This window comes from Vanessa atalanta, chromosome 5 (assembly GCF_905147765.1).
Source record: "Vanessa atalanta chromosome 5, ilVanAtal1.2, whole genome shotgun sequence".
Lineage (NCBI taxonomy): Eukaryota > Metazoa > Arthropoda > Insecta > Lepidoptera > Nymphalidae > Vanessa > Vanessa atalanta.
The window spans coordinates 9,804,954-9,825,491 of record NC_061875.1 but is presented as its reverse complement, the minus strand read 5'-3'; the positions used below and the strand labels follow the sequence as shown (position 1 = coordinate 9,825,491).

The window sequence follows — 20,538 nt, the reverse complement described above, 5'->3', positions numbered from 1 at the left end:
GATAAAAGGAAATCATATAATTATTATAAAAAGAAGTCATACACCGGAAATTCATCATATAAAATTTCAAAATTATATTGTGATTATTGTGGACGACGAAATCATATGAAGAAGGATTGTCGATTTTTCAAAAAGTTACAACAAAATGGAGGTAGTAGCGGCAGTAAAACAGCAGCTGCGAGCGCTTTGCAAATCAGAAACGATAACGAGGACAGTTTCGCATTTATGTTTTCAACGTGTAAGTTGTCAAATTCTTATAAATATCATATTAATAATATTGTTTTCATTTTAGATTCGGGTGCAACTGACCACGTTGTAAATAGTAAGGAATTATTTTCTTCCTACTCAGAGTTCACAATACCGATTAAAATTGGTATAGCTAAGAACAATGAAAGCATTCAAGCGTTTGGTAAAGGTACAATAAATGTCACTACTAATTTAGGTTTTCAAGGGGCGATTAATAATGTATTATATGCGCCGGACGTGCCATGTAATTTAATATCTGTATATCGTATTCAACAAGGAGGTATGGTTGTTATATTTAAAAATAACAGTGTTTATATTAACAATAGTATCAAGTGTTTAGTATCGAGTGTTATCAGTAATAATTTATTTAAATTAGTTTTTCAAGTGCATACGCGATCTCAACATAATTTAAATTTGTCTCAAACTTCTACATCTTACGAACTATGGCATAAGCGTCTAGGTCACTTAAACAAAAATAAATTTAACATTCTAAAAAACTTAATTGATGATAGTTACCTAATTAATGATATTATGCCTAATGATACATTATGTGAGTCTTGCATACTTGGTAAACAGTCGCGGTTGCCCTTTGCAAAATCAAAAGATAAATCAGTCAGAAATAGGCCACTTTTTATAGTTCATTCCGATATTTGTGGTCCTATTACACCACCTACATTTGATGATAAAAATTATTTTATTACTTTTATTGACGATTTTACTCATTATACAGTAACGTATTTGATGCATTCTAAATCTGAAGCATATAAATGTATGAAAGACTACGTAACAAAATGTGAAAATTTATTTAATTCTAAAGTTGTTAATTTATATTGCGATAATGGCCGAGAGTACCTTTCAAACGAATTCAAAGAATTTTGTGTTGACAAAGGGATAATGTATCATTTAACGGTTCCTTACACCCCACAACAAAATGGTGTATCAGAAAGAATGAATCGTACATTAACCGAAATGGCTCGAACATTGGTTACAAGTGCGAAATTAAATAAAATATTTTGGGGTGAAGCTGTTTTAACAGCTACTTATTTAATTAACATACTACCCACTAAAACTCTGATAAATAAAACACCATACGAAATGTGGCATGGTAAAAGGCCGAAAATAAATCATTTAAAAATGTTTGGATCTACTGCATACGTTCATAACAAAGCTAGAAAAACTAAATTTGATGAGAAATCTTTCAAGTCAATATTGATCGGTTACGATGCAAACGGTTATAGATTATTCAATATCGAAAATAATCAAGTTTTTATAGCTCGCGATGTTATTTTTGACGAGTTAAACTTTGAAAAATCACGCCCTACACGTAGCAGTAGTGACAACATTGAAACCCTTTCAAAATTTAGTAAGCCCGAAATTGATTCGGCAAAGCTAAAAATAGATCAACAACAAGATTCTTTTAATGACAATTCGTTGGACGGTTCATCGAATACCACTAATTTAAGACGTAGCGAAAGAATTCGAGAATTACCCCCAAAGAATTATAAGCAAATGCACGATCCTGATTTATTTTTATCTCTTTTCAATGATACGCAATCTTTACCTACATCATATAAGAATATTTTCGATAGGCACGATTCTGATAAGTGGTTGAACGCTATACAGGATGAAATTGAGTCGCTTCGAAGCAACCAAACGTGGACATTAGTTATTAGACCGAAAAATGTTAATATTATAAGTTGCAAGTGGGTATTTACAATTAAAAATAATGAATTTGGTGAACCTACACGTTATAAAGCTCGGTTGGTTGCTCGAGGTTTCACTCAAGAGTATTTACAAGACTATCACGAAACGTTCGCACCAGTGGCTCGGATAACTACTTTTAGATTTATATTAGCACTGGCAAATCAGTTTGATTTACATTTACACCACATGGACGTTAAAACCGCGTTTCTAAATGGTATATTGAAAGAAAATATTTATATGGAAGTACCGGAAGGTATTTTAGCAAGTAATAACCAGGTTTGTAAATTGAATAAAACATTATATGGCCTAAAGCAGTCGTCCAGGTGTTGGTATGCACGGTTCGATCTCATTCTCAAGGAAATGGGTTTTAAGAACTCTGAATTAGATCCTTGTCTGTACATATTAGATAAAAATTGTATAGATAAAAACGTGTATATAGTTCTGTACGTTGATGATTTAATTATTACTACTAAAAATAGTAATTTATTACAAGCGTTTAAAAACAGTTTAATGCAAAAATTTCAAATGACTGATTTGAAGGACTTAAAACTATTTCTTGGTATTAGAATTCAAAGAACAACTAATACAATTTCTTTAGATCAAACAACATATTTGCAAAATGTTCTAAATAAATTTTCTATGAAAGATTGTAATCCATCGAATTCACCTTTTCCTTCTAAAATCAATTTTGTAGCTTTAAATTCAGACACTCACTATGATGCACCTTGTAAAAATGTTATAGGATGCCTTATGTATTCAATGCTTTGCACAAGGCCAGATATTTGTGCTTGTATTAATATATTAAGTAGATATCAATCTAAAAATAACGAAGAGTTGTGGAAATATTTAAAACATCTCTTACGATACATTAAAGGTACAATTAATTTAAAATTAGTTTATAAAAAATCTGAATATAAAGAGATAATAAGTGGGTATGCAGATTCCGACTGGGGAGGTGACGAGAACGACAGAAAAAGTACAACTGGCTATTTGTTTAAGGCCTTTAATAATTGTACAATTTCGTGGACCACACGAAAACAAAATACTGTCGCCGTCTCTTCAACGGAAGCTGAATACATGGCTCTCTTTGAGGCTGTGAGAGAAGCAGTCTGGATAAGGTCATTGTTAAATAGTATTTCTATACAAATAACAGAGCCTATTGTAATATTTGAAGACAATAATAGTTGTATATGTATTGCCAATAACCCCACAAATCACAAAAAATCTAAGCACATAGATATAAAATATCATTTTATTAGGGAACAAATCGCTAATCAAATAATAAAGCTAGAACCTATTTCCACAGGAAATCAACTAGCTGACATGTTCACAAAAGCGATACCCTCCAAGAGATTTATAGAATTAAGAAAGAATTTAAATTTGTTTTGAAAAATAATTCATGTTTTGTGTTAATCAAGTAAATGAAGGAATGAGTTTATTTAATAAATAAAACTATGGTTTATCTAACTAAATAGTTAGTATTTTATTTGTAAAAATGAGTAATGAAAGAAATTATGTTATGGTATTGTTATATTATATTAACTTGTATTTTTGAGGGGGACTGTTGGAATATACAAAAATTCAAGCCTCTATACATAATAGATTTCTCTTTCATTATATTATTCAATCTTTCACTCATTCACATTCGCTCACCACTCATTCAATCAACGAACAGCTTTACTTGATTATTTAATATTCATTATTAAAAACATTGTCAAACAGTGCAGACGTGTCTTATTATACCTACCCCATTTCCCTTCATTCTTGAGAATTATTTGTTACATCCAATTGTAGAAGAAACTTTATTATATTATTTTAAAAAATAATAGAATATAATGAAACATTACCATACATTAAAAAAAAATTACAAATAAAACCCCACACATACTCATTTCTTTTTTATTACCAAAAAATTATTAAAAATCATTCAACTTAGCTGGCTTAATCTATTGCTATTAAACTAAACTACCTCTACCCTTATCTTCTAAAATCTTAAGTTTAATATGGATGTTGAAATACTGGCAGTGGAAAAATACATTTCTTGTTTTATGATACACATCAATTACAACTACTCGGCTATTGTGAGCATTATGGCCATTAATTGTTACAAATGTTTATTGCAAAATGTATAAAGATCAATTTCACTATTATTATTTAAAAATGACATCTTAGAACTTAATTTCATATTAAAGCGTTAGTAAATTATAAGCAAGATTTCTAAGTAGATCCTAAGATAGAGGGAAGTATTTACAAAATTGCACACTATAATATCAAACAAATCTTAATCAACATCGATTATTTTTTTCCGATGTGTAAAAAGGTGAAATTGTGTACTTATATAAAGTACAAATATTATTTTTTTACATATAAGTCTATATAAATTCAATCTACACTCAACTTCAATAAACCACTCGTACTACAGGCTTGCGAGAATACCGCACTACTTGCACTATCAGGCTCCAATTACTACTATTCATACCAATCGCTATAAACTTTTCTATAGACAATAGTCTATCACTCCAGGACCTGGTGACTGATTGTATCTAATTATGAGCACACACGATTACGTCCTACCCATACAAGTGGTGTTATAAATTTGTTTAAATGCGTAATTACACTATATAGAGGCCCATAGTTTATCATAATATAATTGAAATGTAAAGACACGTGTATTGCATTATTATTTAGGTTCTTACCCGGAAAAGGGACAATATATGGTCCCTGTACTATAATTTCATCATGTAATTTGTGTGATAAATTAGCAAATCTCGTATCACAGTTTTAACTAATCTAAATGAATTTTTATTTTAAGAGATTGCTAAACTATAAACTCCTTAAGATTGGTTAATTTATTATATATAAAGGTACAAATTGATTTATCGTTGAAATCGATACAAGTGCAATTACGGTGCATTTATAGTAAAGGACGTAACATGTGCCTACATAAAATACATAATAAATATTTCTAATAGACAATGCACAATGTAGATTTATTAAAGAGTGACATTTCGACTATTTATATTTTCTATCGCACCACATTATTGTAAATAACCATTGGCAACTTTACTTCTTATAAATCTACAATGTGCTTTGACTTATACTAACGTTCATGCTCTCTACGTACCGAGTATCTTACTTTAGACGAAACAAGTCACAACCAAATCTACTACACATTACCTCTTTTTTATCCTAAACATCGAAGTTGACAATCCTTAAAGTATGTATTAACATTCGCAATTATATAGTGAACAACAAAATGCCGCACTCGTAGACAAATTTAATATTACACTTAAAGGAAATCGAAAGTTATTTACCGAAATACTAAGATTAAAAATAAAAATATACCATAATTTATAAGACATTCTGTTTTGGTATATTATTTGATAATTTTATTACTTATTTAAAAAAAAAAGTAATTCTATATTAAATGTTTCCTTAATCGTTAAATTATCATTATAGAATTTATGAAATTGTCGTCACTGTTGTGTACTGATAAATAAATTCAATAACAAAATTAACAAAGATAGATTGTAATATTTTTTCATACTAGAACATAAACAGTGACGTGCATACTATACATATGGATAACTAATGTTTAAGTTTCGGTATCACTTATTAACTATACTATTTATATGTGTGTATATACATATATACACACACATATGTTAAAGTTAAATTGAATCGAATTGTCAAGAGTTAAAAACGATTACAATTTATTGGTTAATTTGTTTGATTTAATGTCCAAATAACTAAATTGTTACAAAATCTATTTAAAATTGTATTTAATCTAATTCTCGCTTTAGTTTGCCGTATACACAAAACCGTTTGCACGTCCCTGTTTCTAAAGCAAATATTTACAATCTCAAAGAAATAATGTAAATATTTTAAATCCACATTGAAAAAAAAAAACAGTTTTCTAAACTCGAAAAAAGACATTTGAACAAATAAATTCTGAGCCCTTACAAAATTTATTACAAAAAATATACTTAAGTAACACAATTAATATTATGATATTGTATATTAAAACTAATTTCTTACCTTGTTTGAATTTGACAAACCTTTTTCGATACATTTATAAGATCTTCAAATCTACTCATGCTTTGAAAATAAAGCATGAATACATTCAATGGAACGAATACAACATACGGGCTCAGAATTAATTTGTAAGAGAGAACAAGCTGCCAGCGTCAACATATAAAATGCACACAATAAAATAAATATGTACAAGCGGTGGGAGCTTTATTAATATACCCGCTATGATTTTTGCTACTATGGTAATAGTTTTGGTATATTTGAAACATTACATCTAAATACCTATACAAAACATATCACCAGAGTAGCAAAACACATGTTTTGTACTGAGAGTGTATGGTCTAGAAACCACTTATTATTTATAAGCTTATTAATAGAATCTATTCAATGATTTCGAGACTTTTTAAAGACAAACAATGAGGTTAACACCATCGCATATCCGTTTAACTTATTAACTAAAACTATATTTTACAGTGTACGATATGTAACGAGTGTTCCATCTTCGTAAAACGTAAATACACTTATCTGGTACAGACTATCACGAGGAATTAATGTTCACAGACAAAACACGAATACACACTACTAATATTACACTTAAATTTATTTCGTTTTAAAATAATATTGGAACTATATATGGATAACACTCGTTTTATCCTGTGTTTTTGTAATCACATTGTTTTAATTAATCGAAGTACGTCGAAACTAAAAGTTTGGGTAATATTTTAAAGTTTTCTTAAACTAGCGCTACTCTGTTCACGAGTGGTGTCTTTCGTCTGCTCGTGTGAGTTTGTGTTGTGACTGGTTGGTATATGAAGCTGGTCTTCGCCCTTTTCGCTGTATGAACTGAAAAAAAATTACGACTATAAATATAATGTTTATAAGTTTAACAATCGTAACAAAGCTTAATTTTATTAGAAGTAATTCAACTTTAAAAATGTGCCCAATATACAATATGTAAATAAAATAGCAATCAATTTTGAACTGCCATTTTCTTTATAAGTTTAACGAGAAATTTTATAGATGCTTACAAGTCTCATTCACAAAACACACTTATCTTTTAGTCTCTATATAACATTGTACAGAATACCAAGTTTGTCCTTTTTATTATTTTTCAAGTATTAAATTTATAAAAAATACTAATATATTTTGTATAAACTCTGTATTCCTAGAGTTTTGATTCTAAACTAAGTTTAAATAGATTTACATTTATGTAATTGTTATTATGTCATTTCAGGGTGAATCTGATTTTTACCAGAGGAAAACTTTATGCATTGAATGCATTAAGATTGCTCCACTTGAAAAATTGAATGCCGCTTGGTTTTTGAAGGCGCAACTTTCAGATATAGTCTATATATTTTGCTCTTATTCTCGTGGTGTAGAATATTTATTTATTCATACTTTATTGCTCTTCAATTAACGAAATAGTTCCACAGGTACATAATTAATTATGAATATAAGGTTGGTTTAGGTGCAGATTAAGTAATATTATAATGTCCGAATATTCTATATAATCGGAAATTGGAATCTATATGAAAGCCAATTTCTAATAGTTTACCAAATGTTAGTATTTTAACCTTACGCCACCACCACAATGGATTGTGTGAGAAATATTAGATAAAAAGTTTTACCATCCTACAATTAAGAATAAGCACAATTATTTAATTAATGTTAATTTCTAAACAAAATATACTTTTTTATTTTTATAAATATCATCAAAATTAGGATGTACCAGTAGCTCTCTGGAGTTTTAATATAAATTTGAATAATTAAAGTGTTGAGAGTTATAAGTACTTAATTATACTTACTGGTATAATTTTCCGAAACGGATAGATCTAGTTTGACAGGTTTCGTTACATCGATATCGATCTCTTCGTAGGACTGGTCCAATACCTGATAACAAATATGATCATTTAATAAATATTATTCGAATTACTTCTTTATTCTGTCAAAAAAAATATTGATAATAGTTTATTTTGCAACCCAATTTAAACTGTTCTACGAAAATAGATTGTTGCGCTTGGTATAAAATAAATTATAGTCGTTTTTAAAAACTACATTGGATTAGCGCGGTGGAATTAAATCCAAAGTGAATACTTACGAGCAGATACACTTAGCTCAGGAGTGGGACATTAAATGGCTGTTATTTTATGTACTTTATTACGTATAATTAAAATTGTATTTTATTCTTCTTTATAGACTAAACGAGACGCGATAGATCAGCTAATACGTAACAGACACATTACAAATGGACTCAACTGAAATAACAAAAATACAGCCAGTATGAGATGATCGTTTTAGAAAGTCTTAATGAGTTTTTAGTTTATAGATTTAAACGTGTTAACGGGAAGTAAGCTAAGAACGACATACAAGGCGCAAAATAATGAGTGATTATGAAGCATAATGAATTTGGTCGTGTGGTCTCGGCAAAATACAATAGATCCAACCTATTTCATCTCGTGATCTCGTATGAATGAAATGAAATAAAAAAATGTTGTAAGCGTTATGAGGGTCGGCCAGAAAAGAGAAATGGGAGTTAGGCGGGCGAATGAGGATGATATGTTAAAGCATAGTGACCTCTATGTCGCTGACGTCCTCTGCGGAGTCCACGTCGGCGACGTATGAGGCGAGTGAGGGTCCAGCGGCCAGCAGCCGGTAGGTGCCGCCCACCATACCCGTGCCTTCCACAACCTCCTCCACCTCCAGCTCCTGGTCCGACACCTCCTGGCAATAGGACACAACTCCGGTCACATCTCCACGTACTTTTATGTATAATAGATTTGAAATCGTGTCCAAAATATAAAGTTTTTAAAATACTAGACAGTACTTGTAAAAATAATAAAAGCAATACTTCATCACTTATTCCAAACGAAGGGCTTGAGACACACGAACCAAAATAAACAAATCACTTTATCTGTGCAATTTGCGAATAGCTCTCTTATTATTCATTATGAACAGAAAATATATCTTAGAGAAAAAGATTGTCCTGTTTCATATTTGTCCTATTTCACGTCAACATCCAAAATCTTTCGGGTACTTCTGGTATCTGATTTTAAAATTGTCAGCTTAGATATTCAAGTTCTCGAGTAAATGATATCGCGGTAATTCAATGTCAGTTTTTTATTTGCCTTTCTTCCCTATTGATTGGAATAGACTATACTATTAGATTTTAATTGTAAACATAATTTTTGTTGTTATGACTTTGTGATTTAAAATGGTTGGACTTTATTCCCAGACTTGACAATACGAATACTATATAAGATTTTAAATTAACATGGTTATTTTTATTACTAACAGTATTTAAAACGGGATATTTACCATGTTTTTTATTTGGTGGAGCTCGATATTTCTACATTATCTACGAATGTCTTGTTCTGTTAGTAATACGAATACTGATGTCATTTATGTTGTATAATTGGATGGCAAGGTTTTTATGGACTCACCCCTATTTTTTTAGTTGTGATAGATACAACCGATTACTAAATGTATTTTAGCGAGGTTTGTATGGAGTTATATACTGACACATTTATATGTATCAATAAATTGTTTAAAAATATGATTCTTCAAATATGGATCACAGATAAGGTTCTCCAATATATCCAAACTACGCAACAAAATGACAAGCGATGTATCTAAGCTGTATAGGCAAGTGTAGGATAAGTAAAACATACGTCAATCTATACAAATGTTATAAATGGGAAAGTAAATCTGCATGTATGTCTGTTGCTCTTTCACGGCCAAACACCCTGAATTGTATTTAATAAAATTTGGTCTGAAGCAAGCTTAAAGTCCAAGGAAGTACATAGGCTACTTTATATGCCTAACAGCTGACGACCAACCACTAAATGCGAGCAAAGCTGCGGCCGGCGACTAGTAACACAATATATAAATTAATAAAAGTTTTTTTATTTACAAAAAACACATTAGAATTCATATTCATAGCTATATTAATGTGATATTTATTTCGGCTATTTCGATGAATAAAAATGATACTTCTATTTAAAAATCCTTCATACGAAATTATAAAAGATTTTATTTTTACGGAACACTAAAACGAAAAAAATACATTAGCCTGGATGACATTATGCCTTGACATTGAGTGTTTACTATCGCATCACAGCGTATTTGCATAAACAAGAGGTCACTCACAGAGGATATAAAAGTTCACTTCAAGAGTTAAAATATATTTAAATACTCGAATAAAAAAATATTTTACAGTTGAATAATTAAATAATAATATTCATAATATTATTTATTAAATAAAGTCGAAAAAGCATATTTTTTATGTCTATACTTAATTAAACTTGAGCTTTCAAAAAAACTATTTATTTAATTACTACATTTTTTAAACTACCTTCATTATGAATGATTACATTGCACAAGTGCTATTGAAGTGAGCTATACGAATGATTATTTCTGTTCAATGTCAACTACTTATCCCACACAATTCATTAAAACCAAAAACGAGTCTTTCGTTTTTTTTTTTTTAATAATTTGTAAACATTAAGGAAACATTATTGGGTTCAGTTATTATTAAAAATATTAGTATTAAATTTAATTTTACAAAAATATAATTAACTAAATGTAAACAAATGACTTCTACATTCTTCACGGCAGCATAGGTAAAAATAACAAATTATTAATTAAAATAGTGAAACGTGATTCCAATTAATCTCAGTGCTAAATTTCACTACCAAAAACAATATTGCCGTTATTTACTTGTAGCAATTTTACTAGCACAAGTAGATAAATGAATTAATCTCGGTGTTCGTTGATGAAAATAGATTAATAGTAATTTGAATTACATAGACATTTTCAGAATATACTGAAAAGAAAATGTATATTTATTATAATAATAGAAATACCAAGGAATTTCTCTTTACTGTTCATTTTGTGTTTGAATCATATTAATTTATGGAAATTTGGTTCATTTTTGTGATGTTATTTTTTCAATATGATGTTTAAAAACTTTATGTGTATTTTTAAATAAATAAGACAGTCTCAACCGGCGATAGTCGACTAAATGAAATGTTGTTTACCGCATCCATCAAACGATCACGTAAGCCCCTAAACCAACCTTATAACGGCGGGAAACCTATCCACTAGCAAAGGTATTCCCAAGGAGGGTTGCTATATAGACAAGCCCCCGTAAAAAATGCCGACTTCACATACATATAATATTGTATTATTGGTTTACCAAAATAATGAATACGGTACCTGTTCAATGACGGTCTCGTCGTCTTCGGGCTCCTCTTTGACCTCGGGGTCGATCTCGAAGTCGTCGAGCTCCGGGTCTACGTCTGCATCTCCGTCGTCGTCGACTTCGTTGTCGCTGCCGAAGCCGCTGTACTTCATTTCACCTCGCTCCAGTGCCTCTAAACTCTCTGAAATTAGAACGATGGAAATTTAATTTCTGTTATTCTATAGTTTTGTAGGGATTTGTGTTAGTTCATCTGCAAATATACAACTCACACATCAGTTAGGAATTAATAATAGGGTTTTTCACATGTATTGCCGATAATAATTGATCATGTTAGATATTAATACGATGATCTCAATCCAAGCATCGCACGGAAGGTGATCATCACATTTAATCTTTTATCTACTACGTTAGAAGGGTATCATATTCAGTATTAAAGTTAAGTTATATTATTTTTATCTTTAAATCGCTTAAAGAGTAATTAATCTTAAGGAACTAAAGCAGGTTTTTATCCCACAGCAGACGTGAACTTGTTCAGATAGGCGGTTAAAAATATTGTAATTTAATTGATTTTTAGTTTTATATTATTGATTGATATAAAATAATTATCGACGTACCCGGATAGATCATCGCTTTCTTGATAGCTTGTGGGTCTTTCCTTGACCATTTTTGAACCTCCTCGTCCATTTTACCGACTTTTGAAGGATTCATTGCCCATAAACAACCTGCAACATAAAAATCAAATGAATATATATAGTTAATCATTTGGTAAACTGAATTATTATACTTAACTATATATGTGTATGTATTTTTGTAAAAAGCATACCTTTTCTTTGACTTCCGTTTGTTGATGGTTTTTCTATTTTTTCGAAACACTTATTTAAACTAAGATTATGTCGGACAGAATTCTTCCATCCATTTGGTGCAGTTTTGAAGTAGGGAAAATGTTGACTAAAATAAAATGAAATAATTAATTCATAAACCATAGAAGATAAAAATAATTAATATCAAATATTGAACGGAAAATATAAAAAAAACTCACCACATAAAATTATATATTTCAGAAACCGGTAGACTTCCTGTTCTGGAATTCTTTAGCGCCATTGCAATTAAACATGAATACGAATAAGCCGGCTTTGGAAATTCTCCCGCTACTGTTTTACTAGTGTTATTTACATATTTAGCTTGGCTCGTGTCCACGGTGAATGCACCGCTGACTGCAGTTTTAATTATTTGTCTACTATGATTTAATGATGAATTATCAATCAATATCGTCGCCTGATTTTTGTTACCATTAGCTAAAATTGTTCTAGATTGTTGAGCGTCCAATATGTGTATATTACCAGATATAATAGTTTTAGTTCCTAATGAATGAGTTATTTTTTGACTACTATTTAAAATGGAACAATTCTTATTGTTCATTTTCAATACTTCGGACTGGCTCGTTTTAATTCGAACTGTAGGTGTTATTGTAGGTATGCTATTGATTTTTGTTTTACTCGTATCTAAATCTTTTAACAGATCTTTTACTACACCATTGTTTTGTTTTCTTAAATAGATAACCATCTGCGTCGCTTCCTCTAAAGGTTTCTTGGAAATGGGTTCATTCGATTCCTGTACTTTTGATACTTTAATGGCATTCGGGGAGAAAGTCAAATGACTTTTTTCTTCTTTGGGACTTGATAGTGATGTACTATTATTAAGATCATTATTAACAGCTGAAGTTAGCAATAGATTTGACGCTTCCTCTTTAACGACGCTCTTAACTGGTGTTTCCGCGAACGTGGATGGCATAACTGAATTTGGATTTACCATAACAGCATTCGCTTCGGAGCCGTATAAATCGAGATTATGTACAAAACTCGAAGAAGAGTTGTTTAGCCACGTTACAGAATTATCTGTATCCATGTCTAATAATGGGGGCATTTCTGAAAAATTCAATCCCAGCGAGTCCTGAAATAATTTTATTATTGAGTAACGTTTCATAATAAAAAAAAAAACATCTTATAACTTAATATTTTCAGATACTAACCGAAAAATCGGTTATGCTGCTTAAGTCTGTTGCTATTTCATTTTTGATGTCCATGTCCAGCATGTCCTGGAGTGAATCGGTTATGTATAAATCCATGTCTAAGCACGCCTATAAATAAAAAAATAAAATTATGTTATTAAAAGCGAAATAACATTTAACTTATAATAAATATTATATTTATACATAGTACAATGTTTAGAAGTAAACTTTCGCGCTCTTTTTATTTCATAAATAGCAAGCATTTTTCGTGACGAAAGGAAGACGGGAATGAGTTCTACAACTCTGTAGTGAAACCTGTTCTTGTCTTTTGGTATGCGTTGCCCTAGCAGTGAAAGAGAGAGACTATATTTATAATGCTATCTCAGACGGGCTCATTACAAGGACGTAGATATATCTATACTTACTCAATTAATATAATTCGATCATTGGTTCATTAAAATATCGTGTTATGTTTATTTATCTAGAATACTAGTATGTTTTCATTCAGATATTAAAAGATAGATGTTTATTTTCATTCATATATTAAAGTACCATGGCGTGTATTAACTATGTACTGATATTATTTATTTTCGTAAGTTACTTTTTTATATAGACCTACATCAACAAATAATTAGTTGTCTTGGCGAGGGACTGAACTGGATGTATCGTCGTGCTACCTAGTGGTATACATAAAAAACGTTAACATCGAGAGGCACATCGGAAAGGCTTCCATGTTTCGGGACGATATTTTTTGTCGGAATATCAACGTAGCTATAAATAAATTACTTGTTCTGTTACCACGTGGTCTCTTTGAGCTATATACGAAAATAATCCACTTTCATCTTCCGATCGGAAGCGGTTACATTATCATAATATAGGTATAATTTAAAACTTCGCCTCGTCGAATTTAATGCGCGTTTTAAACCAATGTCATTAAGACTTATTAGAGGGGTTTTTAAAGAAATACAATGAGAGAGCATCTTCACGTTCTCGGCGTCGCAGTCAATATCTTTTGTGTCGTTACAAAGAAGTCAACGACAAAAAACAAGGGACTAGTCAAGGAATGAAGGTAGCAGAGCATAAAGTTATTCATGGGAAGTTCACGACCGACAGATGTTGATAGTATTGGTTTCATCGTTTCAATGTACGGAGTTTACACACAATGATTAGATTAACTCCAATGAACGCTGTACACTTCTTATAAAATAAATTACTCTCGCTATTTAAGATGTCTGACGATTTACTGTGGAAATGTGTTATGTTCCTCTGTGTGTATATTATCTGTTATATGCAGTCATTACGAATTTAACAATATTGTTCTCTCAGCGTTATATATAACTTCCATAATATTTTATGAGGGTTATTATATAAAGACTTTAAAATGAACTACAAACTATAGCAAGATATTTATTTATTAATGTTAAAAATGCCAAACAATTTATTTTGTATAAGAATATGTCATGATTGTTTATCTATGTTGTATAATATACACATACAAAATATTATTCTGAATGCGAAACGAGTGCACTGACAGATAAGAGGAAACGTGAGTACCATATCTTTAGCCAATCACAGACAAAGTTTACCGTATTTTTTTAAATAATTTACCTTTCACTAATCTATATCATACAATTTTTTAAATGATAGCAACTCAAACAAACATTGCCTGATAGTTCTTCAATGTTAAGAAATGGGTGATTATTATTGTTTTTATATTGTATTATTATGTGAATATATTTAAACGAATAATTCTGCGAGAAACTTTAAAATTGGGGTGGCAGAGAGAGACAGCAATATGAGATCGAAGGAGGGTGAATCGACCCCTAATGACATCGCAGCCGCCATTCCGCGCCCTTTGAGCTACTTTAGGCTGGCTACAAACATTTCTCGATTTTTTAAAATATATATAATTAAAAAAAAAAAAAACTTTAGAATTTAATGTTTCAATAAGTAATAATTATTTGATGATTCTTGATGAAGTATGCATTTGCTTGATATATATAAATATATTAGGGTCTATACTAATCTATACTAGCATTATAAATGTGGAAGTAACTGTCTATCTGTTACGTTGTTACCGTTAAACTCTAAGACAATCAAGCTTGAATCCCAAGGAAGAATAGGTACTTTTTATTGTACTAATTAACCTATGACATCCCTAACACTAAACTAAACTTGTCTTCTATAAATATGAAATGTTTGACCATAATGATACATGGTTTTTTGTCTTTGTCAATTACACTATAATAAGCCAAAAACACCGTTTCACATAACAGGGTCTTTACTTTCGTCATGCTCTGAATTTGTCGTTAACTTTTTGATACTTTTGCTTCTCTACACATAAACATTTGCGCCGCAACAATAACCATTTCTTAAATTGTCGATGCGCCACTAAACGTTGAAATATTATGTTGTGTTGTGCCTGTACACACTTACTCTGGCTCACCGACCCTTCCTAGTCTATGATGACCTATTGAATAATACCAGATTCAATAGCATGACTTTAAAAAGATTTTCATAGTTATTTGCTGTATGTAGTAAAATTTTGCTTTTATTATTTTCGAATTAAAATACTTAATCTGGATATTTATGCGCATGTTTGACAAAAGCATTTTTCTTTTCAATTTAAATGAATAGGGTACGAAAAACGTGTCATGAGCGTTTTATTATTCTCTGTTTTTATGTTAAAATGTTTCACAGGCCGAAAACGTCTGTACATCCGTCTCGCGAGTGCCGGAGTACAGCCATGCCGCAGAGGGCCATGAACTCGCTCTTTATTACTTAGAGTTCATCTCGCTTACGTGCGATATGAAATAGGAACTATTAAAAGATATTTTTGAAATGTTTCTTAAGTAGTTAGATAACCAATGCGACTTTTTATTTGATTTAAAAGCATTTCAATAATAGGAATAAATTGCTGTAATAAAATATATTAGCCGAATGAGTAATTTACCCAAAAAGATATATAACCAAAAAAAACCAACAGAATAATAATGCTTACACGATATCCGCTAATAAATGTTTAAATATAACAAAAAATCAACGAGATTGTTAATTTGATACACATTTGCCTCAACGGCTTTAATTAAAACTTGTTCCTGCTAAAGCATGAATGACTTGTATGAAACAACACTATATCAAAGGAATTTATTTTTGATGAATATTTTTAGATTAATATATTATTTAAAATTGGAAACATTTACAAGTATACCATTTCTCACACATTCACGGGAAAAAAATATCATTGTGTTTTTTACCCTGTTTGAAACTTTACAAATGTTTTGTTAAGAAGCAGGTAGTTGTGAACGGCAAAATCCGTCCGCTTGTTTTTTTAGAGCACGCCTTTTCATTATTCACAAGGCAATAAAAGTCAACCATGTATATATTTAAAGTTACTTTTAAAATATATATAAACAAAGCTCTAACTTATTTCAGGCTTTCAAATTTTTCCAGGTAATATCATTTTTGTTTCCAGAGTAACTTATGTGTCATTTGAGGAATAATTTCAGCTTTACTCGTGAAAATGATAGTGGGGGGCCAGAGAGGCGCTGTGAGGGGCCGCCTCGTGTCCTCGAACCTGACCGCGCTCGATCGCCTTGAACTCGTCGTAGTCTGCTTGTACAAATTACCTTATGTCTACGATGGAAGTCTGCATTACCGCGAAAAATGTATTGCAAGAAGAAATGCTAATTAAATATAGTAAATTTGATCTCGTAATGATGGATCGCGTTCGAATTACGCCTAAACGTTAATGCCTGCATCCGCATTACGTATCATCATCCTTTGTATTTTGTTTTTGTACTTATAAATTAAACGTCACGTTATATGCTTTAATACTTATGTGTAACGTAATCATGATAGATACTTATATTGATTTCCCATAAAGCAATAATATACAGATTAAACAAAATGTGACCTTGATCTATGTATAGTAAACGTATATAAAACACTTTTCTAAATTAAATTTGTTAGTTCTTTCTAAAACGACCTTGTTCTATTTGAACACTATAGCATTATTTAATTAATCATTACAATATTCGCCGTTGAACATAGCCAAGTAGACAAGTAAGATATTTTTGTCTAGACGAGTGATTAGTTTTGAAGTTTCTATATAAATATGAGGTAACTGAAAACCGATAGAAAGTTGCTTGGCGCGAAAATAATTCCAGCGAGTTTTCATTCTGCGCGCGCAGTATTGGATGGGACAAGGAGGGGTTCTGTATTGATTGGATGTACGGCTCAGTCACTCCCCTCCGTCTACTTCCCTGTTAAAAGGGAGGGAAACTGAAATATTCCTTGCGTAAACTTTTATATATTTTGCTACGTCGAGATTATGGAGATGTAATATAAACTTTAGATTAATTGGAACGAAGTACTATGACTTGGAATATTCATTTGAACGTATGACGTTTTTATAAAATATCTATACATTGAAAAATATTTACATATTAATTAGTAACTAATCATTATCCTAACTATTCCTTTTTGAAAATACATTTAATCTTATTTCGAATGATCAAATTATTCGTGATTAGTAAAATGATGACACCTGCCAGGTCAACGCCCTTTCGTTTTAAGTATTACTCAGCCTTGTGTGATAAGACTCATCATTCATTTATATTTTATAGGTATTTTTATTAAATTATTTTAAAAAACTCAACAACATATATCGTGAGAAGTGATTATACTCACGTCTTATTTATATTTAATTTATTGAAAGAGATTTTTCTCAGTCATAATGCACTTGATTAGTTTTATTTGTAACGAAAAATATCATGTATAATTCAAAGTTATCTTTCTGTTCAGTTGAGCCTGAGAAAATTTTAAGGTAATAAAACCTTCGCTATGTAAGACTGAATTTAAGAAACGTGACGCCTACGTAACTATATATTTTGTACAACCTTAACCCTATACACTGACAATTTTTATTTCATTATTTATAAAAGTTTCAGCTTATTCGTCAAAAATAAAATAATTTACTACATTAGTAAATACACCATTAAAAACATTAAATTTAATAAGTGTACTCTTATCTTGTAAAGATTAAAATATTCACATTTTTTTTTAATCTTTTAAAAAGATGCAACAACCATAAAATTTTTAATTAAACAAATTTATAAATAAAAGGAAACGTTTTGTGAAAAATTGCTTCAATTATTACGATATATGTTCTCATAATCGTAATAATATAAACTGACGTGTTAATACTATTACATGAAGGAATTTAAGATTATGTGAATCGGATTGTACATAAAGAAATTGTTCGTTAATAGGTTATATTTAAATATATTTGCAATACATTTTATGGTACTTATTAATATGAATTTGGCAAAGCTAAGACTAGAGAGAGCTAGAGCTAATGCAATGACATAAACCATTCCAGGTCAGCAAGAACTTGTAAAATGAGGCAGTGTAAACCTTAAGTGAAAATTAATAAAATAGGAAGGAACTTTTTGTTTTCGTTTGCTCGGAACACCAACCGTTAACATTAGGGGAGAGTGTAACGGCTGACAGAATAACCAAAGGCGTGTGCGTCTGGTATCCACGTACAAAAACTACTACTACATTCACATATACGCACACAACAACAGGTTGCAGCCAGTCCCTTTTTCGTTGAGTGCACTTTCCATAGACTATTTCAATCAGTTTGTTTATTCACATATTATAAATTAAAAATAATAATAATAACAAGATTATATATATATATGTTAAATAACGTAGTTCATATTGTTTATAAACCATGCTATATATGTGGTTTATATATTTAAAAAATATTTCTTAACTAATTATAAAACATAAAAAAGAGAGTTAGGTACCAAGTAAAAAAAATTGAATTTGATTTTTTTAAATTAATTTATATTTAATTTCAAAATTGATTAACTTAATTCTGTACACTGTGGCATGCGACACACAAGCCTACTCGTTCGATAACACACAACTACATTGACAAGGTGCACTCATTGTTAAACGTTTTGAAATTCTCGCTCGGAACCGGCCGTGGGAACCGCATTACTACTTCGTAGACATAGTCTAAGCATTTAAAAAATATATCATCGATGTTACAAGTAAAATATGGTGTCAAAGTCAAATGATGTATTAAACATAAACTTGCATATTTATAAGTAGACATACAATATCAAACGTATAGTTACAACTTACGTTAAGTTCATTGACGGCGAATTGGCGCCGTTTTACCACATACTATTACGAATATTTATTATCAAGTTTTCAATAATATAACAACTTTTCCGTTTATCATGAATAAGTTTTAGGAAAACAAAACACTAGTAATTACTAAAATAACTCGATAAATAATAATAATATGCCATCCTTATCACACGCCATGTTAATGAATGTGCGCGAAAGAGACAAAACACGAAACAATTTCGTCCGTTACAATTATTTATACACCGCGTGTTTATAAATGTGTTAATTTAACATTAAATATAGGCTTATTTGTGGCATTATTTACTGAGTGATGTTTAAAAACTATTTAGCTTTTACAACAAATTATATGACAGTCACAACACGTAATGATTTTAATGAGAAAGAGACTACGTAACAAAATGGGACGATTTCCCGCCACTTTGACACACATAATTACACGATAAATAGTTAATTAGAATCTCTGAGAAATGGTATTTCATCAAATACATAACATATTATTTATATCTTATAAAATATCAAAGATGTTTTATGAATGAATGACATTAAAAAGAGCGGGACACAGGTCTGTTACTTTCTCATTGCTCGTATCAAGATAAAAACATGTAAAAATAAACTTCTACGAATAAAATGTTACTTACCGAATATTTATTCCAATAAATATCCTTATGCTCAATAGAATAATCCTGAATTTCACACATTTACGTTTTTAGCGTCATGAAATTGACAAATATAACACCACTCACTCCATAGACTATGTATTCTGTTTTGCTATTATGTGAAAAGGTACACAAAGAATGGTTTGCTTTTCTATTGGTGGACTTGACCCACGTGACACGCTAACAAATGACGCTATTGGTTGAAAATAAGTTAAAGACTGACGTCACATTTGTTTAGCTTCTTTTTTAATAAATAATAGTTTTTCATAATTTTAATAAGCAAATATACCTTAAGAAAAAAATAATAAAATATTTTTTGAATTTATTTTATATTAATGTTAACTAAACACGCGCTACTTTACTACTTACCATTTATCATGACTCGTGTATTTTCGACAACATGGCGGTTTGTTTACACCGGCATGATAAGGCGGGAAGTATTTTTATAGTTTGTCTGTCTGAGATTCTAATTGCGGCATGTTAGAAATAATTATTTTTCGTCTAAATATTTTTTTATTGAGAGA

The 20,538-nt window shown here is 30.4% G+C and overlaps 1 protein-coding gene across 1 annotated transcript; it reads right to left on the bottom strand.

Moving 5' to 3' along the window:
* Positions 1-3,850: 3,850 nt before the first annotated feature.
* LOC125063894 lies at positions 3,851-20,461 on the bottom strand. The gene is made up of 9 exons (XM_047670578.1): positions 19,997-20,461; positions 13,212-13,319; positions 12,222-13,132; positions 12,006-12,130; positions 11,797-11,904; positions 11,197-11,363; positions 8,557-8,703; positions 7,788-7,872; positions 3,851-6,825 (listed from the first exon to the last, which is right to left on the bottom strand). The coding sequence occupies exons 1-9, from the start codon at positions 20,054-20,056 to the stop codon at positions 6,716-6,718; spliced, it is 1,821 nt and encodes a 606-aa protein (XP_047526534.1). The 5' UTR covers positions 20,057-20,461; the 3' UTR covers positions 3,851-6,715.
* Positions 20,462-20,538: the final 77 nt, after the last annotated feature.

What these genes read in the sequence shown, in the direction of transcription:
- LOC125063894 (XM_047670578.1), bottom strand. Translation starts at nt 20,056, where the DNA reads ATGTGTGAAATTCAGGATTATTCTATTGAGCATAAGGATATTTATTGG. An exon ending in GAAATATATAATTTTATGTG is followed by an intron (nt 12,131 to 12,221) that starts GTGAGTTTTTTT and finishes ATTTTATTTTAG; the next exon opens with TCAACATTTTCCCTACTTCA. An exon ending in ACGAGACCGTCATTGAACAG is followed by an intron (nt 8,704 to 11,196) that starts GTACCGTATTCA and finishes TCCTATTGCCAG; the next exon opens with GAGGTGTCGGACCAGGAGCT.